The sequence below is a fragment of the Parus major genome, chromosome 3 (assembly GCF_001522545.3).
Source record: "Parus major isolate Abel chromosome 3, Parus_major1.1, whole genome shotgun sequence".
NCBI lineage: Eukaryota > Metazoa > Chordata > Aves > Passeriformes > Paridae > Parus > Parus major.
The window spans coordinates 33,585,991-33,613,116 of record NC_031770.1 but is presented as its reverse complement, the minus strand read 5'-3'; the positions used below and the strand labels follow the sequence as shown (position 1 = coordinate 33,613,116).

General features: G+C 36.8%; 1 protein-coding gene across 3 annotated transcripts in view; it reads left to right on the top strand.

Moving 5' to 3' along the window:
• MEMO1 (mediator of cell motility 1) overlaps positions 1–26,725 on the top strand; it is a 32,406-nt gene extending 5,681 nt beyond the window's left edge. For 2 of the 3 annotated variants that reach the window (XM_033512611.1, XM_015621777.2), the window contains exons 2-9: positions 9,722–9,803; positions 11,867–11,935; positions 13,834–13,946; positions 15,257–15,368; positions 16,285–16,427; positions 17,571–17,647; positions 23,034–23,138; positions 24,448–26,725. In XM_033512611.1, the coding sequence (XP_033368502.1) occupies positions 15,283–15,368; positions 16,285–16,427; positions 17,571–17,647; positions 23,034–23,138; positions 24,448–24,579 (543 nt within the window). In that variant the 5' untranslated portion in view covers positions 9,722–9,803; positions 11,867–11,935; positions 13,834–13,946; positions 15,257–15,282 and the 3' untranslated portion in view covers positions 24,580–26,725. Of the gene's footprint in view, positions 1–2,284; positions 2,361–9,721; positions 9,804–11,866; positions 11,936–13,833; positions 13,947–15,256; positions 15,369–16,284; positions 16,428–17,570; positions 17,648–23,033; positions 23,139–24,447 lie in introns of those variants that run through there. The other variant, XM_015621778.2, reaches the window with a different exon arrangement.
• The last annotated feature ends 401 nt before the right edge of the window (positions 26,726–27,126 follow it).

The window sequence follows — 27,126 nt, the reverse complement described above, 5'->3', positions numbered from 1 at the left end:
AGGCTATATGTTCATTGTAGATTTAACTTAAAATCTTCCTATATTTCAGGCCAGACTCTGATGTCCGCTGCTACATCAAACTTGTAACATAGGCTCCTCAATTGTACTTCTTGAAGAAAGTGGATTTTACCATGTGTTTTTAGCCTGCATATCTTCAAGGCTGGAGCTGAGGCAGGGATCAGTTTGAATTTTGATAGTTCTTCAGTGTGTTCCCACGGTTCTCCAGGGATTGTCTTTTCAAGTCCTCCTACCTCCTCCGTTCTTCGCGCTACTGTCTCAGCCCAGAAGTGATTTGCTGTGTTATATATAAACTGGTTAGCGTTTAAGCTTCCCGTTTCCTCCAAACTGCTCTCTTTCTACAGAGCTAAGTTTGATTACACAGGGTGAGTGGATGCCCTGTCTTCACTTATCTGCTCTGTAGTTAAGATGACCCATCTGAAAGGCTATGGGGAAATGTGATTTTTGACAGATGTGTTCAAAATCTTTACATCTGAAAGCATTTTTGAAGAGGTTGAGTGAGGATGAGGTTTTTAAGTGGTAGTTTCTCCTGAGGTGCCTGGTACCTAGTGGTAAAACACCAACACACCATCCAGGGTGATGCATGGCATTCTGGACTTGGGAGGGATTTACTGCAAAAGTGAAGCACCCAGTGCTATTTAAAAAAAAATAAAAAATAAAAAATTTGCTAACATCTGGTTGTAGAAGTCAGCTCTGGGAAAGAAGGGCCAAAGCCAGCTGAGGGGGAAGACAAGGAATGGATCCAGAATGCAGTCTGGCTTTTGTGGTCAGAGGATATTCTTAAACTGGGTTAGCTGTCTCCTCTGCACTCCAAGAGTGGAAGCAATATCAGAAGTGAAGCCACAATCAGGAGGGAGCTACTACGCTTCATGGATGGTCAATGGAACATGTGTAAGAGGGTTTGGAGGAAATGCCACTTCTTGTCTTTAGAGGCTTCTCGTTTCCATCGGACAACAATTACTTCAGCTGAAAATAGGCCATTGCTCCATGATTTTCTCCAGACATGGGATATGCGCTGCTTAGGTTCTGCCTTGGAAAATATAAACATGCACTCCATTCTAGTATGAATATGCCACCTACTTGTGTGATGCTAATGAATGCTGTAGAGCAGGTGGGACTGGCTGTGCAATTGTGCATATCCAGGCATGTTCACATGTTAGAATGTTTCATCTAAGCAAACAACTTTGTAATAGAGGGAAAGTTAGGTCTGGGGGTGAAAGCTCAATGCTTCCTACTCAGTAAATCTGAGAAAGGGGCAAGAAATGGAAGATGACCTTCACCATGATGTTAGGATTTGACTTCCCATGTGTTCTCATTGTGTGCTGTTGTAACAACAAACAAAAAAAAATCATTAAGAATTTTTAGCAGGTGAGTTCAGTGTGAAAATTTTAACTGAAATGGTTGTCATCTGTTTTCCTCTATAATTCTTGGTGTGGGGAAGTTAATCTTCATTCCACATCAGTCAGTGCAGCATCTTAATGAACTTCAGGTATATACCTCTGGAGCATTTGATTGGCAGCAAACAGAACAGTGAAGTCTGGTCAGTTGTTCCTCCTACTTAGCAGCACCACGGAGTATGGGAAGTTTTACAGCTGAGCTTCCAAACTGAAATTGTGCTGTGCCTGTTGCTAATAGTAGGCCACTGGTCTAAACAACTTTGTTCTTCATTTGTGGAGCTTGATCTGCACATCTGCTTTTAAAAAAAGTTGGTGGTATATGACATGCCATTGCTTTTGTGGACTAGCAGCTTGGTGTATGCTGGCCACTGAAAACATTCACAAAATTTAGATGCATGCATACAACATAAAGAAAAATATCATGCAATCATGTAGATTGTTTAAAAAAAAAAAAAAAAAGAAAATATCACTGTTGTGTGGTGAGAAATAGTACACTCACATTTATTTTTGGAAGAAAGTCCCAGTCCTGCTGTGTTAATTCAACCACCTAGTATCCAGACCTCTTGAGAAATTGATTTTTAACCAGCAGGTGGAAGAGGAAGACAGCTTGAAACAAAAATGGCATAATTTTCAGTGTCTTTGAATGCAGGCAACATTCCTAGATACAAAAGGAGCAGATGAAATTCAGTGGAAATGACATGCTAGCCTGAGAATGGGCTGTATTCTGGATAAGGGTGTTTATTCTTCGATGTGAGTAGATTCAGTAAGTGCTGGGCAGTAACTGCTGTGGGAAATCAATACATATGCTCCTGAAATGGAAATAAACGTTAGCTATGTGCATCTCTTTTTTCCTCTGTAGCATGTCATGACAAGTGGGATGTCACATGGTGCTGAACAAGGCTTATTGGCTCACGGCTGGCCTCCCTTTTCTGGTCCCTGGAAGTGGTAACTCAATACTTAAGAAATACTACTTCTTATTAATGTGATAAGAGTTCTTGTTTCAGCTTTTCCCCAGTCAGTGGCATGGTGATACAGATAAAACATGAAGATTTTTAGTAGGCTCTTCCAGGTCATAGGAAGTAAAAATCCAATAGAGAGTGTGTGTGTGTGAATGACAATACTACATGATATGAAACTTGCCCTGCAAAACAAGTTTGTTGTTGTATTAGTTAGGGCTTATTTCTCTTCTTTTGCATGACCAAACCATAGTGGCCAGAGGTGTGCTGTTAGCCTGTGCCAACTTGTTTGACCTAGGAGAACCTTAATTTCCATAACTTATTAATGCAAATTTCAGTTGGCAGAGTAATTGCTGTGTTGACTTAAAACACCATTGCACTCATTGTCTTCAAAGCTCCTTTTTTATGATGAGCCAACTAAATGGCCAGTAAATATCTGAAGCAACTTTAAACTTAATGGTGCACTTGTGTTTAGAGTTTGCTGCTGCCCTAGATTGTCAGCAAAATAACCCCAAAAGAGGTAGGCATTGACATCTTGTTGCTACCATTTGTAAGGGATTAAGCTTCTAACTTGTTTGGACAAGAAATGCCAGAACTCCCGAATGACAGAGAGACTGTTGTACAGCCAGCGATGTTTTGACTGTGTTTTTTGGGCTGAAGACTGCATGATGGTGTGTAGATGAGCAGGAAAGCATAAGGCTTTGAAGAATTTCAGCAGATTAGAAAATAAATGAAAAGGCAATTGTGTGCCATGAATGATCAGTTTAGAAGTTGCATATGTCTCAAAGTTGGCTACTATCTTTGCATATTTGCAGCCTCTTCTATTCCTTTGTAATCCCCAGTAAGATCGGCATTAATGCTTTTTTACTGCCTTTGTACCAAATGCTGTTTTTTCTGATGTCAAAACCCATTTACTCTGTTAGTATCTCTGTGAGGTAGGCAGCTTCAAGGTGCAATAGCAGTGTGATTCTGAGATCATAAAACTCTTCTCATTTGTGCTTTCTGGGGTTTAGGGTCTCTGAGGAGTGATGTGAGAATGGCTGTTTGTGTTAAAGAATAGTGCTGTAATCCCAGCATTTGTATGCTTGTTGGCATGAGCTGGAACTTCTCATCAGCATTAGAGAAAGAGTGTCCATCAGTTACAGCTGTTTCTGCTTTGCCGTGATGTTGCTGGATATGTGTAATCCATTCCCCAGGCCTGCTGCCCACAGTTTTTGAGGGCAGATGCTGCTGCTGGGTTCACTGACCTGGAGTGGCTGTACCCCACCTTAACTTAGGGCAGAATCTCTTCTCTGTAGTGTGTTGGATATGTGTCTCTGTAGCAGCTGAAGTGGTCAGAAAGGAATCACATGTGTGACTCTGTGTGGTTTAGACTAGGAATGCAGATGAGGGGTTGAGGAAGATGTTCTCTATGTCATAAGAGTCCATAAAAGTGGTTTGCTGTGGCATGCCAAGAACCCTGGCGAGCTCCCTGAAACTGGAATAAGTCATCACAGCTTGTTCATAAATGTAATGTAGAAGTAATGAATCATCGTTTGTAGATGGTCGTAGACATGGAAAAAGCATGTGGGGGTCACTGAAATGAGATTGCTTTAGTGGTAGACTTGGCAGTGTTAGGCTTTTGGTCGCTATGATCTTAAAGGTCTTTTCCAGCTTGAGTAATTCTATGATCTCTTGCAGTGAACGGAGCTTACTGCAGTAGCAGGATAATTAATGTACTGATCATGAAATCTTAATGTTGTGACATTAGCTGAAGTATTACAAATACAGCTGTTAACTTAAGTTCTTACCTTGCAATCTGTGAACAACTAATCATAGTATCTTACGAATTCATCAAGTATTTGCTTTGCAATGTTAAATACCAAATGTAATATCTCTCTCCCTTTGGTCGTTAATCTTTTTATAGGCTTTTTATGGGGAAACTGGATGTGTCATTACTGACTTTTATGAATTAAACATGGAACACAGCATTAATATGCAGACTATATTATTTAGCATTGTACACTGAAAAAGTGTACTGTAATAATTTGAGATATAATTTCTAGGCTATTATTTCTAGTTCAATCACTTAAGTACTGTCAAAATCAACATACTTCAAGAAAAGTATGTACATTCAACTTTCACTGTACAGTTGGAATAGAAAAAGGGTTTTATATTTGGTGTAGTTCTAGTATCATTAAAATAGGGCTGGAAGCATCACTTAGTGAATACTTTCACAAATTTCATTTACATTTAGTGTGTATTAGAGCCAAAATCATTCTCAGAGATATGGAACAGAACGTCATTTGTTTGGATCTCTGAATGACCTGAGTACAAAGGTTTTTTGTCAAGCTAGGTAGGTACATATTGGTTGATTTTCTTAATGAGTTCTTAATTAATTTCTTAATTATTGTTTGAATTTTTTTTTTAATTCCTGCCAACTTTCAGTAGAGGAAAATCAAGAGCTAGTGGAATATTGGAGAATTGGGGCATACAAGTTAGAACTGCCACCAAGCAGATTTCAATATCTGTTTCAATGTTTCTATTGTGGCTTCAGTTTTATTTCCTCCCATTCAAGCAGTTTTAGTTCCATCTTACAATGAGTATAAATAAGAATTAATGTGGAATTGGTGTAATCTGCATTTCCGTCTTAATTTTCCCCTGTTCTTGTTTGGATAGGTAAATTTCTGCTGTGTCTGATTTTACCATTTTATCAGTATTGGAGGAGAGTATATGCTAGCAGTTGAGAATGTGCCCATTAACAGGACTTGTTGGAAATCACCTTCTATTCCTGACAAATCATGGTCTTTGCATAGCTAAAACTTATTCTTTATTCAAGGAGTTGGCTTTTGTTGCATTGAGAAGCAGTTTTAGGCTTTTTCTTTTTTCAAGTGCAGTCTGTGTTTTTTGAAAAATCATTACACTTCCTGCAATTTTAACTAAAATAGTTAGTTCTCTGTCACATTTCAGATTTGAGCTTGCCTAACCATTTAATTGTTTCAGATTCACCTTCAGAATTGTGAAGAAAGGAGTTTGCTTAGTTCCAGTTACTAAACTAATTGTATGTCACCACCCAGGGTTTCACTATTACTTAGATTTTTCTAACACTCTGCAGGAGTAAAAACTTACTCGCTTCTTACCATACATTGTAGTATTTATTAGAAGCATTTTTAAGGTGTAGACCTTCTCATCAGTGGGAAAAGGTAATTAAAATGTTTAAGACTCAAAGAAGGGTGGTGGCTCCTGTAGGTAGGACACATTCTTGGACAAGTAAAAGCTGTCAAGGCTGGGGAGTGCAGTGTTACTGTGATTGTTCTCCAGCATTACTTACCTTGCATTTGTTGTGCTGTACACATGCAGCCAAGGGCGACCTGAATAGCTTTCCCTGATGCTTCTCTAAATTTTGATTGAAGTTTATGCTCTTCCAGTAAAAAAAGCATTCCCTGAGACTGAGGATTCAGAGCAAGCACTGAGTTTTCCCTACCAATCTGAAAAAGTATGTTTTGTATGTGTAATGGTGGCTGCAGGAAAAGGAGCAAAATGCCATTACATTGTGTTGACACTTGGCATATAAGCACTTCAGCCTCACCGACAAGGTGATGTTGTCTCTGGAAAGAATGTGCTGGTTTGGCTTAACCTACGAAGTCTGGACCATGACAGCTGTAAATTGGGATGATGGACTTAGCTGAGTCACTACCAGATGTCTGTGTTATTATTCCCTGGGTGACAATGGCATGCAAGTAATGTGTAAGGATTCTTTCTTACTTACTCTAGAGCTTTGTGATGGGATAATGTTAATTGTTAAAATAAGTTGTTTTTTCAGGCAAGATAATTGAATAAATGCCTGTAGTTGTTTCCATAAATTTGCCTAGTGGAGACTTGGTCTGTGCTTGCAATTATTTTAAAACTTGGCATAACTTCTGGTTTTCAAAACAAAAGAGGATGTGAAATATCCACAGATGGCAGAAAACTTCAGTTGCACACTTATGTTTATACCTGACTTCATAGGGTTGAAATGCAAATCCTGATGTTATATATTTCAGTGAAGCTCATACTTTGCTACTTAACCGTCTTTTGATCAATGAAAGGTCTGATCTTACACTATTAATGCTAAAGTATATTGATTGTTGCATCCATAAATTATATCCATATGGTTTTCTGCCCTTCTGTCTAGGTTAACCTTAAAACCCCTGTTGCATCTCATCTTCTTAAGGTGAGCTTTCCACCTGAGGCTCAGGGAGCCAGGACCTAATTTACTTCCCACCACAATGGCAAGAGGATACATTGGTGACAGTGCTGTTCACTGTACATGCTGGTCAGCTAAGGAGATGCATGGTTACTCTGGATTGCCTTGAGGACTGTTTTTCCAGTTAAGCTTCATTTAAATATGAACAAAATTTACTTTTTTATGAAGAAATTACTCATCTACTTTAATATAATTCCACATGGCAGAGCATAGCTAGTGTGATAGTGTGGGTTTATTTATATTTTGTTTAACCAATTCAAATATTTTGACTCTAGCCTTAAGCATTCTCATGTTTGGGAAACTGGGAGAAAAACTTCTCTGAACAGTTCAAGAAAATGTTGGTGCCAATCTGATAACAAGAAAATTACTGTTCTAGATTATTCCCCTTTAAAGTATTTGTAAGCATAGGAAGCTGCAGGTAGGCTGTAATTTTGTTAATTTGCATAGGTGCTGTTTGATTTTTTTTTATTTTTTTTTTTTCTTTAGCTGAAAGGTCATGGGTGTGTTGTACTCTCCATTCTCTCTCTGTTAGTCCTCTGGAGAGAGAAATTTGATTGCCTATTTTATTAAAATAGTGCAGATAAGTATAAGTTGAAATGAAAGTTTACATTAGGTCAAAATTAATTATTTAGACAGGCACCTTATACTTGGCATTGAAAGGAAAAAATCTGAAAGCAGATGTGTTACTTGGTCCTTAAGTAAACACTGACAGAAGTTTCATCCCTTGGGTCATACAGATCTATTATTTTACTGCCTCTAGGAAGAAAATGTTAGTTTGTTAGTGTCTGTAATAGCAGACTAAGCAAACCTGGGCATCTTACTCTGCTACTACACTGTAAGATCAGAAGTTTTACTCAGATTTGACCAATCATGAAGCTTTCAGATATTACCAGTTGTTCTGACCTTCGTATTTAAACTGTTCAGCAGGTTACCTGATTTATCTCAACCAAGGGCAAATCGCCTTAACCACATCCTTAGTGAAAAATCCTTGCTAAAGAAGGAAAGGGGGCTAAGCACAGAGCCTTGCAGAGGGAGATTTCCCCTTATCTTAAATTCTGTAATTCCGTAATTCTCACTTTTGCAGTTGTGCTGCCTATGGATCCTCTTCTTTGAGGAGAATGAGTCAGGTGGGGCAAAGTAATGTTTAAGTCTGGTAGTTAGTGTTGGGAAAAAGTGTCCTCCTAAAAAGCTTAATTCAGAAAATATTTTATCTTGCTACGTAGTTTGGGAGAATTAGGAAGTAAAAAAAGAACTTAGGTGATTTGTTTCTTCACTCAAGTATATAACATGGTGATAACTGTAAAAGAGTATGGTTTTGTTAGTCTCCTATTATCTTAGAAGGAGGGTGGAAATAGAGACCTATTTATTTTTACTTAGCTTCCCCAATATCCTCCATTTTCTAAGATGTCATTATGCTTATCTCTATTGCATGTCAGCTGCTTGTAATTTCCCAAGTGACAGAAGCAGCAGAATAAAACTGGTATGTGGTGGAATTTTTTAACAATTGCACCATTTCACCAAGTCACTGTATTACATGAGTGACAGCAGCTAATGTATGTCACTCTTTCTGTTAGAGTTGTAGACAGTAACTAAGGCTTTCAAGGTACAATAGAAGGCACTGGAAAATGGTGCTGCACTTGTTCACTTCCTTCATGTAAGAAGGTAGGGCTGTTCTTCGCAGCTACAGAAGCTGTCCTTTTTCAAGAAACACATGGATTTAAGCTTTGTGTAAAAACTAGTGGCTTCAACACCTCTACCCCTCACCCCTGTGTTTTCTAGGGAAAGCTTTTTGACTATGCCTGGTCAGGGATTTACTTGATTCTGCAAAAGCTGGCATCTTTTCTCTCATTCTCTATGGTTCTTGTCAGCCTTTTGGAGAGCTGTCAGTCCTTGTCAGGGCTGTTTGGAACGTATCTGTGAAATGGCTTCAGACACATAATTTGGTTTTGACTTACACTGGCAATTACTGTTGGTAGTTCAACACCTGCATCAGGAAGATACAACGATCTACAAAGTGCATGGAAGAAGAACGGCAGCTTGTTGCACCATATTTTACAGATAAACTCTGCTGGCATAGAGTTGTGTCAAAAAGCACAGCTGAAAAAAGTGCATCTATTTTCTTAATGGTAACCTTAACAGTAACAGCTGTTAAGGTTAACCTGTAACAGTAGCAGCTGAATTAGTTTTACTTGAAAGCCTGTTTAGCGTTCTTTAGTATGAGAATGTTTTACTGTATTTGCCAGACTTGCTTCCTGAAGGATAGCTTAACATCAGAAAGTTTTCTTGTGATGGGAAATAATCAAAATGTGGTTTGCTTGGTTTTGGTTTTTTTAATGTTGTGTTTCTAGAAGGCTTTTTTATTAGCTGTCAGGTGATTGAATTAAGAATATTTGCTATTTGTTGAGGTCTAGAACTTAGTTTAAAAAATTTAAATTCTGGATTGGCCAGTTATTGAAGTTAATGTTGAAGTGACCATGTAATTGTAGAATATATTGATTGATCAGAAGTTAAGGTGTTAGGATAAACATAATGTCTTCTCACTTTCAGCTTTTTCCTGTGCATTGATGTATTTTCCAGGTTACAGTGTTTTGTATTATGCTCTTGTATTTGCTTAATAAAGGATTTATTACCATAGTCATTTGCTATCATGCAAGTGTTAGGCCTTTCTATTATGTCATCTTCTCATATTGGGCTCTCTTGATAAAGATCATAACTTTTTACTTCTGAATTCTGCAAATTTAGTTATGAGAAGAAGCAATCATCTGTTAGCAATTCTTTTGAAATCGGCAGCCGTTCTTTCAAATGGTGAAATGATGTGTTCAGTAGTCCCCACACAGCAATAAATGATAAGTGTGTGTTTGGATGTGCAGTAAATTAACTTTCCAGACCAGGAGGTTGCAACTTTCCTACTGTAACCTTCAACATTACAGGGTTGGGGTTTGTTTTTGTTGTTGCATTGGGTATTTTGGAGGGATGGCTTTTTCTGTTGGTTTGTTTTTAGATTCAAACCCAGCTTTTAATGTTTAAGATGACTTTTAAATCTGTTGGCCTTTCAAGCTTTATTTGTAAGTTTTTGAGATGTATTAGGTTCTTTTATGGTTCATTGTTTCCATGTCTCTTCACAGGACCCCAGCTGAATGCACAGCTAGAAGGTTGGCTTTCTCAAGTACAGTCCACAAAAAGACCTGCAAGAGCCATTATTGCACCGTAAGTCTGAAACAGAAGTTCAGTATATCTCATAGTTGATTGGTTAAATGCTCTTTTTTTTCCCCTGAGTGATTATGAAAACTGATAAAAGCTAATATTTATCTGAAAGAAGTATTGTGTGGTTTCTAAATAAGCGTTTTGGATATACCATAGAATGGCAGAAATCTGTGCACATTTGGGTGTACGATTAGCTTGCTTTTAGTGATGGACTGCACATGTAATATTTGTTTGGGATCCGGTAAGATGGGTAAGAGCTATATTAATGAGAAAAACAACAAAACCCCTCCAATAAAATATTGGGAAAAAACCAATCCCAAAACAAAATCAACAAAACTCTGGCATGCCTTTCACCCCCTAAATAAAATTTAGGAAAGCTTAAAAGCAAAAAGTAATTAAACACTATGCAACTATCCAAAATAGTTTGCTTTCGTTATTTCAGTTTGATTTTGCTTGAGCTACTTGTCTGCAGCTGAAATAGGGATCATCTGAACTATTTAGGGGAGAATTCAATTTCCTGAAGATAGCTGACATGTAATGACAAAAGTATGTTGTTCATTCCAAGTAAATTATGAGTTGGAAAGAAACACTAGGCAGAGCACCTTAAATATGTTTTTCCTGTGCTAACATAACATTGTCATAATGTTTGAAGTATTCCATAATAGTATTGAGTGTGCAGAAGAAATTGTCCCATATCTGCCTTAGTCTTTCTTGCAGGAATGTCAGGAAAGAAACCTTTCAGCTGCAGATTATGTAGTTTGGTTATTTTTTTCCAGAATTGCTGGGGGTCTTATTGTCATCTCACCACATTTTTTTGTTAACCATGCCCTTTTTTTTGCCACCTGTGAAGTGGGATGTGTCTTAATATCTTTGTGGAAGATGGAAGAAGCCTGTAGCAGAGGGAGCATTTCAGCAGGCTCTTTTGACATTATCTGCTAACATACCTTGCCCATTTGTGAGGTCTTGGTCTCTTGTTTCTCCTCTTAGCATGTGTGTTAATACCTTTCTGAGCTCTTTAAAATGATTGGGGTAAGTGATGTCGAGGTAAAATCCCAGGGTCAAGCTGAAGGTAGCTTGCTCCAGGTATCAGTCTGTGGATGAATATAGATGTATCTGAGCATACATACATACAAACACATGTAAAGTCATTCAGTGCTATCAATGGGAACTTTTATCTTCAAACATCCTTCAGCATGGATCATTCTCAGTGTCATTGTGTAAAGCTGTGGTGTGGGCCTACTGCTGAGTGACCAGGAGCCATTTTCTTGACCTGAGACTCTAGGAACAAATAAATGCGTTAATTTGAAATTAATGCTTTTGGCAGTGTAAAGAGAATTTTCACCCATTTTAATGGTCTTGAAGAGAACGGGCCTTCAGATTTGAAGGCAATATTTGAAACAACTAGTCAAAATAATTACAAATTGTTTTGGACCACACACAGGAACAGAGGTCAAGAAAGGACCAGGTCAGACTGATGGGAAATGGTGAAGCATGTAACTCATTCCCTGCAGTAAAAGCTAGCATGTGGCCTTCCACTGCTTTCCATGTGCTCATTCATTCTGTTGCTCAGTTATTCTTCAATGACAGAGCATTTTTATTCTCTTTATCTGCTGTGACATGTAGTTCTCTCTTTGCCAAGACCCCTCTACTGTCATATTCAGTTACTGGGGGTGTCATTAGAAGAGCTTTCTCCAGTAGTTTGCCACTCCCTTGTTCCCTGGCTGCACTGTTAGCATTATCATTGGCGCCTGATAACAGGCAGTCTGCATACATCCCTTACAGATAAGGGAAAGTCCTTTGATCTGGGGGTTTCCTGGCTGTTCAGTGGTCACTGATAGTTTTTTAACTGGTCGGTAAATGGTCACTGCCAGTTCTTCAATAAATGTCTTGTGTGATCATTACTGCAGCAGTGCTTTCCAGTTCTTTCAGGAGTTTCGGAACACTCTTAAAATTGATAGTTCACTGGGGACAAAAAATAAATCCTGAGGGATTAACACTGAATATCAACATATTTAAGATTTTAAGCAGTATTTAGATCTTAATGTTTTGTACACTTTGTTTTGCAGCCATGCAGGATATACCTATTGTGGATCTTGTGCAGCTCATGCTTACAAACAAGTGGATCCAAATATCACGTGAGTATTACAGCTTGCTTTACCAAGCCTAAGACCTTGAGGTTGCAATTTTCTGATAAGTGGAATGTTCTTGTGACATTCTTACATCTTGAAGTACTCACATTTTAATTTTGTATTCTTTTTAGCCTTCTTTGCACCACTTCTATTTTAACATTGTAAATATTCAAATTGGATGTTATAAAAGGGGGAAAAAAGGAATATTGTTTAACTATTTGGTAACTAACTTTTTACAAGGAAGGGATTAAAGATTTTTGCAGTTTATTTCTGGTATTCCACTGCTTTTATAAAAGCCCAAGTTGATTTTGTTGGGTTTTTGGATTTTGGGGTTTTTTTGGTGTTTTTTTGTTTATTTGTGGGTTTTTTATTATTGTTGGAAGGTTTTGTTTGTTTTATTAAGCCTGTTAAAATACTTCACCATGATTCTGCATTGGTTTTTTTAGTGCAGGATTATGGGCTGAATACTGCCAGGATTCCCTTCTGCTGTGGACGAAGTGTCCAGTGTGTTTATAAAATATGTAAAGGCAGTGAAAGTTAATTGTTCCAGTAATTTTAAATGGACATTTTGTTTCTAGCAAGTTTAAAAAAAGAAAAATCTTAAAAAACCCAACATGCTGTTGTAGTCTGTGCCTGCCTCTAAAAATATGAATCCAGTTATTTTTGGGTAAAGGTATATAATTCTTATGTCCTGCTGACTGCAACTTTTCTTTCTTTTATAACAAAAATTTAAAATGTCTCTGGTATTTACTCAAAGTATGTATTTTACAGTGCTGAATAAAAACTGGCTACATTTACCAGTTGTTCATAAGATAACATGCTGTAGTACTCTTCAAAGACAATGGTTTTAGTTCTTTCTAAACTATTGCAAATGATGTGAAAATAGCTCATGGTATGACAGACACCTAGTTTCTCTAAAATTTCCGGAACAAGCTGCATTCCTTAGGTTCCCTGATAAGGAGTTGGTTGAACTTGCTGGATCATTTGCTATTTTATTGCATGGGATATTTAGAATTCATCTTTGAGGTAAACTTTTGCATATTTGGATTTATTAGCTTTGCAGGAAGTTTGTGCTTTAGTATACCTTGCTGTAACACTCCCTGTGTAAGGGATTAAAAGAAAAAAGCCCTCAGAACTTTACATGTCTCCCACCCCTTTAGTTTAGTGCCAGAAACAAGACAATATAATCTTGAATCTGAAAAGCTGAATTTCTTATTTTTTTTCTTTGTCTTTTTCCTTGTAAGTCGTGTGGCAGGAGACCCTTAACATCTAATCAAGAGCCAGGAACTGAGGACTTGATAAAATAACGGTGTCATGATGACATGTAAAAGGTTGCAGTATCAGCTAAAGCTATGAATGTGCAGGTCCATGTCTCTGTTGTTGATGCAACAGCAGAAAAAAAGTAACATAACAACATAAACTCAGCATTTGAGAAGGACTGAAAATTTAATTTAGTGAAGCCTAAGTAAGGCTAATCAAGTAAATAAGTGAAAAACTGAATAGATGATAAACCCATAATTTATTGAAGATGGTGAGTAGCTGAAGGTTGTGTTGATTCAAGGAGAGAGTTCAGAAATCTAAGTGTCTGTAACGCATCATTCAGCCTACAAATGAGTGAAGTCAGACAAATTTCTAGCTGATGAGTGCCCTCTGATATATAACCTGCTTAAGAGATTTAAGGCCTAGAGCATTATTGAGCTATCTCATGATAATTCCTGAGATGCCAAGCAAGGCATCTTGGATTGATCATGAATTGATCTGGGGTCTTACTGACAACAGAGTAAAACTATTGTAGCCATGAGGAGGTATCACTTTGTATGCTTTTATTAAACTTGTTACTCTAAGCTGAGTTGCTGTACAATTGCAGTTGTCTAAATTGTGGCCTTCTGTGTTAATTGTCGTAGCCGAAAAATTTTCATTCTTGGGCCTTCCCATCACGTGCCCCTCTCCCGATGTGCACTTTCCAGTGTGGACATTTACAGAACACCTCTGTATGATCTTCGAATTGACCAAAAGAGTAAGTGCATTATAAAGCTTGGACTTCACTGAGGCTTGGGTATTGACTGTGGTACTACAGTACTGAGGACTTCCTTGTTGGGCACTTCCTTGCTGTAAGTGGCATACAAGTGCAAATCCAGTTTGAGTGGAACAAAAACTAACTTCTGAATGATCCTGGTTGCTTCAGACATGGTCGCATTATAATCATAGTGTCTCTTTTCCTTCTGGCAAGAATTCTAAATTTTTGCTTATCTTTTCAAGTTTGAGTTGTAAAAAAGTGTTACATCAAATGATAACTCACTAAACATCTCCATTCTCCTGTGAAGTGTTCTGGCTGGAAAGAAAGGTTCTTTAGTTGGTTTGAGTTTGATTTCTGGTAGAGGAATAACAGAGAAACAAGTAAATTGCTTTTATTTGGTTTGCAAGTGACTTTTTAACTTGCAAACTTAGAAACTGTTAGTCCATGAAATGCCAGTCTTTTGAACAAAGTGCGGCAAAGATAAAGTTGACATTTTGGCTTTAATGTGTTTTGAGGTATACCTAAGTGATACAGTATCTTTTCCAGAGGGGCTAATTAGTGCAGATGTGTTATGTTTCATTGAAACTGTGATTAAACAAGCTAATTCAGGCTTTCTACATAGTGCCTGCAGAGATTTCCTTTGGTAAGAAATGTTTGGCTTTTTGTAGAACTCCTTTATGGAGTCAAGAAGGATGCACAGCCCTACATCAAATTCTTCATCCAGTGGAGGATTTTCAAGATGTGGAGATGAATCTGTATGCTCTCAAGTATGCTTGAGAGTAGAAAAGATAACTTACAAATGTGGATTACTTAATCAGCTGTGGCTGTCTCTAGATTTCATGATTCAGTCAATAATAAATTCTATTAAATAGTAACAAATCAAGCAATATCTCATCTGACAAGTTGGTTTTTTTACCATATAATGGGCAGTTTTTGAAAATAACAATTCATTGACTGGGCAAATGCATGTATATTTTGAAATGTGTTTTATTTGTTTAACTAGATTTTGTGTCATAACTGAAAATCTTTTTCAACATACTAAAAAGGTCACTCATTTAACACATTTTGTAAATGGAATCAATTATATTTATATTTTAATGGCTTAAACATAATTTTAGTTCTGAATTTATTTAGAAACAATTAGTTTATGATGATAGCCCTGGGAGGCAAGTAATTTTTTATAGTGGGTATGTTCTGATAAAGGTACACTGTAGCTTGCTTTTCGCACTTGAAATAGTTTTCAAAAATAAGCAATAAAAAAGAAAAAAGCAGTACAAATTTTTATCTATATGATCTTTAATTCATTTCAGTTTATGGAGAATTGTGGAAGACTGGAATGTTTGAGCGCATGTCCCTACAGACAGATGAAGATGAACACAGTATTGAAATGCATTTGCCTTATACTGCTAAAGCCATGGAAAGGTACTAGGGCTAATTACTTCTGCAAGAACGAACATTATGTGCATTAAATAATTGAGCTGCTGTGAAGCCCAGTAGGAAATAATAATACATTTTATGACATAGAAGACCTTATGTTGTATATATCTCATACTCCCCCATCCCCCAAAGAAAATTTTTGTAAGGAGAGACTTGGAGACTAGGATAAGTTGCTGTAGTTGAAACTGAGCAGAACAAACACTTAAATTATGAAGTTATAACGCTTCTTATAAACAGGTTGACTTAATAGAGTTAATATTAGATATACTGTCATGAGCTTTTTTCAGTAGCTGATTTTTTTCCCCCAATTCTCAAGGCATCTCTGGAAAGTTAAAATAATTTTCTGTGGGATTTTAAGTTTGTTTGGAGCCTTAATACTAATTTTGAAATCAGGAGTGTGTATAGCTGCTGTTTCAGATTGTTTACTTTAAATAAAAATGGTCAATCTGTGTTGGGGTTTCTTCCCTAACATCTTTCCCATCCCTTTTATTTTCAATTTCCACTGTTTTTTGAATTTTCCCTAGGGTATCAGTATTTTGGTACTGTGTTGAGCATTTTCATATGTCTTTCATATACTGTGGAGAATTACCCAACATGCAGCATCTATACAGGGAAAATTTAATTCTTACTTCATTGCTGATTTCACTGTGTCTTTTCTTTTTGTTTGCCTGGTATTTTTACTTTGCAGCAGAGAGAAATACTGGTTTTGGGGATGTGTGTTTTCTGAATTTGAAGTACTTTGAGGTTCTAAAACAACATCCTAGTATGACCTTACCAAACTACTATCCTCAAATCAGTAGCAACCTTTTAAACAATTCTGCAGTTTCTAATTGCAGTTAGCAAGCCCTGAAAATTCTTCAGATGTTACTTGAATTACAACCTTTTTTCTTTTGCTTATAAGCCATAAGGATGAGTTTACTATTATTCCTGTGTTGGTCGGAGCACTGAGTGAGTCAAAAGAGCAGGAATTTGGAAAACTCTTCAGTAAATACCTAGCTGATCCTAGTAATCTCTTTGTGGTTTCTTCTGACTTTTGCCATTGGGGTAAGTTTCATATCTCATTATAAGACATATTTAATATTTCATAGATGTTTTCAAATAATGTATTTTATTAAACGTTGAACGTTTTAACTCTTGGTAAATTTATTTTTGCAACTTAAATGCCTTCATAAAGTTAAAAAAGTCTTAAAGATCTGGAATAATAGGTTAAAAATATGGATGTGGTAACGTGTTCTCAGCCTAGTGGAGGAAATAAATGGTGAAGGTGTGTGGATTTGTATACATTTCTTTACTGTTGTAATGAAATAATTGTCTGAAGTTACTTGCTCTTTTTACTCTTCTTTTAAGCACCTCAAAACAACTTTCAAAACTAATTAGCTAAAAATTCATGCCCACATTCCTCTGATAGAAATAAGTTTTGTATGTTTTACTGCTGGGTAAGATAGCAGATGAATTATTTATGCCAATTCACCAGTGCTACCCCAGTTCATCTTGGTGGCAGAGCTGTAAAGACTCCGGAAGTCTTGATTTCTGTCCTGCTTTATAATTTTATTTTTCTTTTAAGTGTGATAGTATCTGGAAAAGGCACTGCTTCAAAAAGATATGACACAACAGACCTTCTTCCTTTTTTTCCATTGTCATCTTTGGTCAACTTAACTAAGTGCATATTTCATTCATCATTGAATTGTGGAGTAGGTGGAAGTGTATATAAGAATGACCTGATCCTGTTGTGGCTAATGACGCATCTAGAACTGCTCATTGAATTATCATGAATTTTTTCTTTTAACCTTCACTTACTGTGGGTATTGCTGTGCAAGCAGAAGTAGCCTGACTCCATGGCTGACTTTGTCAAGAGGGATAGCAAAATGAAATGGTGCTTTACTTCTTAATTTACAGAATTAGATTCTAAGGCAATAAGAGGGAATTAGTGAGTGATACTTGAGTGTCAGTTCTACCTAGTAGATTTCTCTTTAGGAGTATAGCCGTCCATCATGTATTTTTTTTACTTTACTTCTGGGCTGCTACTTCATGATAGCCCTAGAATTTCCTCAATGGAGCTAAAAAGTATAAAATAAATGAAGATTACTACTTTACAAGCATTATACTTTCAAATATTTAGTAAGTATTAGGGAGTGTTTTAGCTACAATTTTTCCCTTTTTTATTTTATACGTGATTTTTGTTTCAAGGTCAGAGGTTCCGTTACAGTTACTATGATGAATCCCAAGGAGAAATTTATAGATCCATTGAGCACCTAGATAAAATGGTAAGTTTTCAGATTTGGTGGAACTAACTAACAAATTTCTCCTGTACATTCCATTTCTTTGAACACTTGAGAAATTTCTCTAACAAGATATTATAGATCAGCTATTTTATTGAATGTATAATTATCCTTTGTTTTCCACAATAAGAATGTAGCTATTGGTTTTAGGTGGTTTCCTCCCTTTTACTGACTGCGCACAATTGTATTGCGGGTATAAACTAGTAAGCATAATTAATGAGAATAAATGCATGTTCACCTACCTAAAATGCTCTAATGTAATGTAATTTCTGTCCACATACCCTCCTATGTTTTTTAAAAGCAATAAAAATTATTCGTGGAGAATTGTGGTAGTTCCAGCTTGATAGCTGTGATACCTGCTTATGGAAGCAGCATTGTGATCATGCAGAGGTTTCAGCAACATCCATGTGGAAAAGGAAAGGATGTAGGGCATGGCACTGGTCAGGAAAATGAAAGCCACCATTTCCTTAGGAGTAGCCTTCCCCCTGCCCCATACTCTGTAGTAGGTGGTGGGGAAAAAGCAGTAGCTCATACTTAATTTTGGGTTTGGCCTAAGGCTGAAAGGAATGCTAAATTCATAGAAGTCCAGTGCCAATTGTGTTGCATTTTCTTTGCAGTCACAGGAGCCAAGGATTTTTTTTCAAAATAATAAAACCCCTACAACTTAATGTTCAAAACTATACTTAAGGCACAGAATAGAAGTAATTCTTCTGGAAATGTGTAACCTTAAAATTTGTTTTACAAATGTTTGCATCCTTTATGTAACTTCTGTAGAATCTGTTAGAAGAGAGAGCTGTTCTTATTCATGGCGTGTTAATTTTTCCCTTGGCTTGAAGAAATAAATACTATCTGCTGGAGAGATCTCTATAGACTTTTTTGCTTTGTTTGTACATATTAACCTCTTTGTCTTTCTGCTATTTATCACTGGAATAGTAATAATAACAGTAAATAATTTGCCTTCATTCTGTTTATCCCATTTTTAGTAATTCTTGTAGTCAGTTGAGAGACTTCTCTATCAATAAAAGTGTTTTTCTACAGAATCCTAGAATCATCTCCTTTGAGTGTTTTTGCAGGAGGGCAGATTATGGTGCATTAGCAAACATTAGTTTCCCCCTGTTAATTTCTGTGGTGAAAGCCTGAAGATGACTTTGGCATTTAATTACTTTTAGGGAATACGCTGTTGCACCAACTCTTCCTTTTGGTAGTTATTCAGCTGAATGGAAGTGACATTTTTTTGTAACATGGAAAATCATGTCCACTGTTTCATAACAATGAAAATACCTTTTCAGTCTTAAGTTTAACTGGAAAATGAAACATGCTGTATGGCAGCATACTGTGGTTATTTTTTGCTTGTTTATATCATGCCATATCTGAACACATGATTCCATATTCAGATGCTGTATGGAGGAACCTTTGCTTTGGGTGATTTTCAGGGATATCTTGTTAGCAGTATTCACAAAGGTCTCCCTGTCACATTTTTCCAGTTTTTGGAAGTTTGTTCAATATTATGTCCCACTTGGCTACTTCTTGTTTCCTTAGAGAAATATTGGATTTTTTCATGTGATTTGACATGCTAAACAAACCTGTAGTGTTGTAACCAGTATGCCTCTACACAGGCAAAATAGTATTTACATAGAGACAGAACTGTACTAAAACTGGCTTAATTTTATTGGCCCCAACTAGGAAAGCAGTCAGCTGAGCACATTGTAAGGTGTTCTGGGGCAACATGAAATCAATTTTCTTTTGAAATGCCTTTGTGGGAGGATGATGGCCTCTTCCTTAATTGAACTGTACCTTACATATAGATGCGTTTTCTCACCTAGTGCATAGAAACTGCTGAACATTTGGGGGATTGAAGTTTACAGCCATTAGACTCCAGCATAAAACAAATACAGAGTAGTAAATATTGCTGGGCAGACATCAATTTCTCCATGGTAATTATTGGAGCTCACCCCTGCCTCTACAGCACATTTTGTGATATTATGGCAAAAGGAGGAAATAGCCTCATGGTTAGAAGGGGTACCTTAGGGGTGAATCCTCAAATGAGGAGTTATAACTGAGCAGCTGATGTGCAATAGTTTGTATATCATAACGTGAAACACACTATCTTTTTACATATAAGTGGGGAAAGTATTTTGTAAGACATTGTTTTAGAATAAAAAATTGGTTTTGACTGGCTAGCCAGAAAATGCAGACTGCTCATTTCATTCTACACTGCAACAGTGCTCATTTTATATGAGCATATATTTGGCATGGGATACTTTACACCTCACTTGAGTCAATGGGAGGATTGTGTTACCCTGAATGCTGATGGGGGAAAATGCAGTCACTGAGGAATGCTGTGCAGGAATAGCCAGTACTTGTCCAGGAAAAATGCTAGCTCCAGTGGCATCTCAGGTAGCTCTAAATGACCTGCTAAATTCTGGTGGCTTCTGCAGTGTTGCTGCAGTGTGCCAGGTCCTTCCACAGTGCTCCAGCCTGAGAATGCTTCTTAGGTTGGGCATAATGTAAGATTATGAGTCTCTGCCTGGATGCCCAGGTCCCTGTTCTCTTATCTGTGGCCAGACAGTAATTTTCCTGGCGGTTGTCATGTAGTCTGAGTGACTCACACATGCAAAGATAGTTGGGCTGGATAGTGCTAAGACCAAGTTTGTTTCCACCTCCATTAGAGTGCTATTAGCTTAGATCTTTGAGTGTGAAGAAGAAGCTGAAATAATTGATAATAAACTTCAATGTGACCAGCCAAAGCATTATTGTCATATAGTATAAAATGAACTTATAGATTGGAGGGCTGTTTGTTTGTTTGTTTTGAGATATGTGCATGGAGTTATTATTTTTTGAAGTTTTTTTGTAGGGTTGTAGAAACTTGATCCTATAAAGGGATGATATTTTAAAATGTAACATTTTAATCATATTACGTGCACTGTGCTAGGATATTGTAGATACCATTAGTAGTATCTGGGTAACTGAGATATGCAATTTCTATGTGATGCCGTAATGACTGTGTGATAAACTGTGGAATTATGCTTACACTTTTATCATGTGGGTTTTGTTATGTATTTTAATTCTGTTCTAAGCTCTGCCTGGCTGAGTTGTTTGGAATACTGAAAATTATTAGCTTCATACCTCTGCTTTTTATAAAACACAACTTGGCAGAAATGTTTTTTGTTCCTCAACACCATTTTAGACTGAGGAGCAAGCTTGATAGTCTTTGCTTCTCTGACACAACGATTTTTAAATCCAAAAGATTGAAAAGTTCAGTATAACCTAGTGCTTATAGGACATCTGTTTGTATGAATTCCCTATAGACTTTCTCCAGTGTCTGATGTATGGAACTCTTGTTAGCATTTTCTGGGATGAACTGTATAGCTGTAAATGTTTTGCAGTGCTGAACTGTACATGTAAATAAGCTTACTAGGCATTCTCATCAATCCATGTCCATTCATTTGGGACAAATGCTCAAATGCCTCTGCCCAGTATGTTCCAGTGACTTGCAATTGTAAAACGAGTCTCTCAATTGAGCAGCCGTTTTCATTTTTTTAGAAGGTCATTAAGAGGTTTTATAAACAGATAAAATATATTCTCATGAACTGCTAAGTATCTGAGTAAGTGCTGTATGCATGTTTAGTTTCACTTGATTATGTAGTCAAGTTTAGTTTTGCTTTCTTTAGCTGTGTATTGACATATATAATCTACAAGTAAATGGATGGTTAAAAGATATGCTTTGGAAACTTTGGAAGTGCAATGGTATCTCTGTAACCGCTGCTAGTTAGAGAATAGCTACCATTATTTTCTTCGGCACTCATTTAGGCTGTGTAGATCTGGAGTGATTAACAGTTGTAATTACTGGCCAAGGGTCCAAACACCCTCTCCATAACTCCAGAAGAACTGAGCTGTTACCATCAATTGGCCAGCTTGGTTTTGTTTTTCCAGAAAGCGTATTTCTTTATTAATTCATCTTATGTCTGTTTCTGTTTAAAAGTGCATAAGGGTAGTGGTTATCATTGCTGTTTTATAATTCTCCCAGCTCTCCAGGGAACCTTCTGCTCCTCCACTGTAGGTTGTGATCCAGCCTGAGTAATTAGTTGATATCTGCCAGATCAGCCAGTGCCCTTGCAGAATGTTCTGGAGATTTCACTCTTGAGGGGGAGACTTCAGACTGACTGCTTCCTGCAATGTGGCTTCTCCTTTTATCACCCAAAAGTAGGGGAAAGAGCTGGGACAAATGCAGAAATCTTAGAAGAAACTATCTCCTTTTCTGGTATCAACCTCCAGCTATTCCTATTCAAAGTATATTTTTTTTTCTAGACTCTTTTCTGTTTCACCAACAGAAGCAGCATAACTATGTATTTTATTGAGTTAGTGAGTGTCTGGAGCTCATTTCTGTGGTGAAGTGAATTAATAATTTTCAGAGGAAGGGAAAAAGAAGAGGATGGAGTCTAATACAGTCAAAAGAGCAAACCTATGATGAAACCAAGACAATAATTCATTTAGACTTGTTTTTAAACTGCTTCCATGGTGTTTGGTCTGCTTTATGGGATGGGTTAAGAGTAGGCTGTCTCTGGAGGATTCTTTCTGCTTTTAAGAATGCAAATGTTTCTATATGTGGAAGGTTTAGTTTTCCACACGTGTGCTGGTATTCTTAGCATGACTCCATGGGATCATAGATCTTGCTGTCAATGGAAGAAAGGATGTACACATGTGACTGTCTCATGTAAAGTGGAAGCACCGTCTTCTGGTTCTTACGTTTTTGTTGTGCACCAACTTGATAGTGCCTAGAGATTTTCTGGATCAGATTTTTGTGCTCTGAGCAAATGGCCAGGCCATGCCCAGATCAGCTGCCTTACAGGCCTTGTGTGTCCAGGATACATCGCACTTGTCATGTGCATGAATTGCATGTGTGTAGTGTTGGTTTTATCTAGGGTTTTTGGACATCCTGAAGTCCCAGACAAGTGCTTGGCCCTGAACTTTGTTACCAGGGAGAGCAGATGGAGGCACAACTTCTTCCTGCTTTGCCCTTTTAGTAAATTTGTCTGGTTACAGCTGCACCAAATCTTACGGAAGTGGGGCAGTCTTGGATGGTGGGGATCAACTAGTCTGCAGGATTTTTAACATGAGCTTCACTGGTATTTGCAAAGATAACTTCACAGATCTGTGAGTATTGACAGCTTTGGAAGAGCTCCTGCACTTTTAGTTTGGCAAGGAATGGAAACAAGATGACTTCAAGCTAGAGCTCACATGCTGAGATTCCCTTGATATCCTTGGTACCAAGTAGAGGGTTTTTCCACCTGCTCAGTTGTAACAAATAGATGATGGATAAACACCTGCTTGTGAATGTGTAATGTAATTATTGCTATCAATTCTTTTTCAGGGTATGAGCATTATAGAACAGCTAGATCCTGTATCTTTTAGCAATTACTTGAAGAAATACCATAATACAATATGTGGAAGACATCCGATTGGAGTGCTATTAAATGTAAGTAACTTTTTGACTTGTTGAAGAATGTAACTTCTGGAAAAATGCTTGCATTTGTATAAAACAATATAGCTGCAGTATTCCTTAGTTCTAAAATGTCAAGCCTTGAATAAATTGATTTTAAGTGTTCTCAATTTGGTCTCTGATTTTCATGTCTTGCATATAGACAAATGTAAGCTCTTGAAAGGGCTGAGGATTTTGAGTTCCCTAAGGGAGATGAGATACCATATTCCTTTTGAATTTCAATAAAATGCAATCATTCACTTCCTCTTGGCCCTAAATAAATGAACAAATAAATCCATCTCCCTGAAGAAGTACGTACTTGCTCTTTTGAATCAGTACTTATGAACGTGTTTATTTTCTCTATATTGCGATTAGCTAGCTATTGTGAGTGCCTTGTGATGTCTGGCAGTGGTTTTGAGTTTTGCAAATATGGTGAGAGATGGCCTCAGTAGGTATTAGTGCAGAGCACCATTAACTCATAAATTAACAGCAATTAGAATTCAGATTACTTTCTGGTTACCGTATTCTATTTTGGTGATGCAGTGCAGACATAAATCTGGCTTAACTTACTTGTCTAAATTTGGTCACAGCTGCTTTACAGCACTGGTGGAGTGCTGAAGATTTGTCATGTTGCTTGAATGAATCTCACTGTATTTTTACTGTAATTCAAATCTGAAACAAGGAAGCACGTTAATTTTTTTAAAAGGAAAAACTTAATTCACTGGGAATGTAGTCTGAATGGAGAACATAGAGAGGAAGGTTTTAAAGTGTTGTCCATAAAAGTTTGTCTGAGTAATATCAATATTGGGGATGGATGTAGCAAAAGTTCAGTACTATGACTACTCTGCAAATATACCCATCTCTTACCCTTGGATAATTATTAGTTTTGCAGTGAATCACAGCTAAATTCTGTTCATTCACTTTTGCCAGTTGTCACGCTTGAATAAATTACCCTTGTACTTCCTTTTTCCTTAATGGAAGAAATAGAATCTGAAGTGTTAATAGTGCTCAGTTTTCTCCTGTTGTATTTGTGTTTCTATATAAATTCCCCATGGAATTGGAAGAATTGTTTCTAAAGGAGGTATCATGAAAGGTTCAGTGTTGCTTTAGAGAACTGCATGGATGTATGCAGTGCAGTGGGGGAAGCATCATTGAATGAAACAGCACAGAAATGGGCTAGGTCCACTAGTTACTGGGAGGTGCTTCTATAATGAGCTTATAAGAGATGGTGCAAGGACCTTGGAGGCCTAGGAAATGTAATTTTAACTGATACCTTTTCTTAAACAACTCTTTTTCCTCTCCTCAGGCTATCAATGAGCTCCAGAAGAATGGAATGAATATGAGCTTTTCATTTTTGAATTACGCTCAGTCAAGCCAGTGTCGAAACTGGCAAGACAGCTCAGTGAGTTATGCAGCTGGAGCACTTATGGTCCACTGAACTGCTGAATGCTCAGGGATGGCACCTGCACACACTCTGTATACGGGGTCCCAGCCTAGCCCTTACAAAGATACAGTCCCTGGTCTTTGGGTATACTGAAACCTCAAACTAATAGAACTCTGTTCTTTTCTAGTAGGTGTAGTCCTTCCTTAGTTTCAACTCATTTAAAAATGCTTTCTTGTTTAGGACAATGGAAGGAAGACTGGTATCAGAGCTTTTTCTGAGAGTTTTTTTTTCTTTGGAAAAGATAATGGCTATGAAGGCATGGTGGTAGACTGTCCTTAAAAATAGAACATGTAAAGCATTTACCATATCCTAAATTTGCACTCTTTGCAGACCTGTGCACATATACTCAGCTTTCAGAATAGTTTTGCAAGTCGTAAACGGAAAAAGGGGGTGGAAGCTTTTTAATAAAAGAAAAAAAGGAAAACAATGCATTTATAAATGATTCTGTATTAGAATATAATAAAACTCCAGTATAGTCAGTTACTACCCGTGATGTACAACAGATATCTTCTATTTTAGTTGCTAATAAAGGGCTACACAAACCAAAATAGTCTGATTTAAACTTATTGCTTTGTGTTCTGTATGTGGCTGCTTGTCATTAACATTTTTTTATTCTCAGTTCTTATGCTTGATAATTCAGCCATTCTGTAAAATACTTTAGAATGTATTTTGTATTCAACATTTGTTGACTACATCATTTACAGTTTTTTTTTAATCTTAAACCTGCACTATGAGTTCAGCTGTGCAAAAGAATTTGGAAAACTTTTTGTATAGTCTGATCTTTTTTGTTTCATAATTAATCTATGAAGTAGTATCTTTTAGTATGTGATACAATTTTGTATCAGCAATATACTTTTAATGATTTTTATGCTCGTTTTGATTATTCAAGTTAAATATATGAAGCATTTTTGTTTGAAGCTACTAACAATTGAAAAAAAGCAGTAACATGAAAGTGATAATTCTTAGAGTATCTGTCTGGCATTCATAGGCCACAGAAGCCATACAGTGCTAATCTCAAGCAATTATTCCTCAAAGATTATTTGGAAGGGGAAGGTAAGGCTTCTCTCTTTTTTTTTTTTAATTTTATTTTTCATTTTTATTTTTTATTATTTGACTGTGGGTAGAGTTGTTTCATGTTTGAGCATCCCATGTTAAAAGTTCTTGAACTTCCTTGCAGCCAAAATAATGATGTAATTATTTCAGTTGTCATTCCCAAAGACTTCCTTTTGTTCTAATAAGAAATGCAAAGTAGGATGCAATATTGGCTCATTATCTAAATGGAGATTTCATTCCTTGATATTTCACCTGCTATCAAGAAACCTCCTGGTACATTCAGCTTTCCTAAGTGGCAGTGTGCAATTTCAGAATTCAATTTAGATTATCTCTGAAAGTTGTGGTAATTGCTGCATGCAAAGTCTTAGCTGAAAGCATACCAGACATCTTGTTTATTCCTATTAAAATAACCTCTGCTTGCGTCACTTCTATTTACCTTATCACGGTTGGCCACCATTTTAATAATAGCAGGTGAATGCTCCATTTATAAAATGAACTACTTTGCAGATGTTCCAAATCCATCCCAAATGCCAAACTCTTGAGCATGCCTGTTCTTTTAGTTGCCTTACTGCTCTGCCTTGCTCTTGGAAAGTCTCAGCAGTAGACAGGGAAAACAACTTTCAGATTACTGTTGACAGACCAGCAAGAAGGCTGTGCAGGTAAAACTGAATTGGTAGGCAGTCTTTGTAAATACTTGTCTGACTGTGCCTTATTAACAAAATAGTTTGATCATGAAGTTTTTTTTAAAAAAATCTTTGGTGAATACAAGTTTAATTAGGGCTTGGGTTTCTTTCAGTCTTATGCCAAATGATTATCATTATTGAAACATACAGTTAATTGGAACAGTTAAGTATTTACCTTTTCCCTAAGGTAAAACATAGCAATTAGCTTCTGAATACAAATGCCCAAGTTGCATCTTAGTTCTGCAAGATAGTTTTAACAAAAAAAGCCCATAACTGGAAGAGCTTTGAGGAAATTGGTTAGCCATTTTGCTCAGCGTAATGTTATTAAATATCTTACATTGAAAGCACTTCACATGTAAACTGTACAATGTATTTCAAAATAAAGTTTTTAATTAAAATGGGAATTTCTGTGCCTACTAGTAATAACCAGCAATGACAGTTCAGAAACCCACTCAGAAATTTAAAGCTTTGTGAAACCTGTACTAAATTAAAAAGCCCTTGTAAAAGCTTTTTCATTTTTTTTCTTTTTTTTTGCAAAAAATACCTGATTTCAAAGAACTTGGAATATTTTTTTCCCTTTTGGTGGGCTTGGAAGGAGTTGACTTCAGTGCTCTGTTTCTTGGTGTGTTTAAGATGTGTCAGGAGGAAAAGCAGAATCTTCTGAAAAAATCTTCACTCAGGACTATTAATTCATTATTATTATAGCTTTACCACACATTTTATTCTCATTTAAATATATGTTTGTATATAGCATGTTGGGACAAAGATTGTCTGGTTTAGATAATACTGAATATTAAGTCCTGCT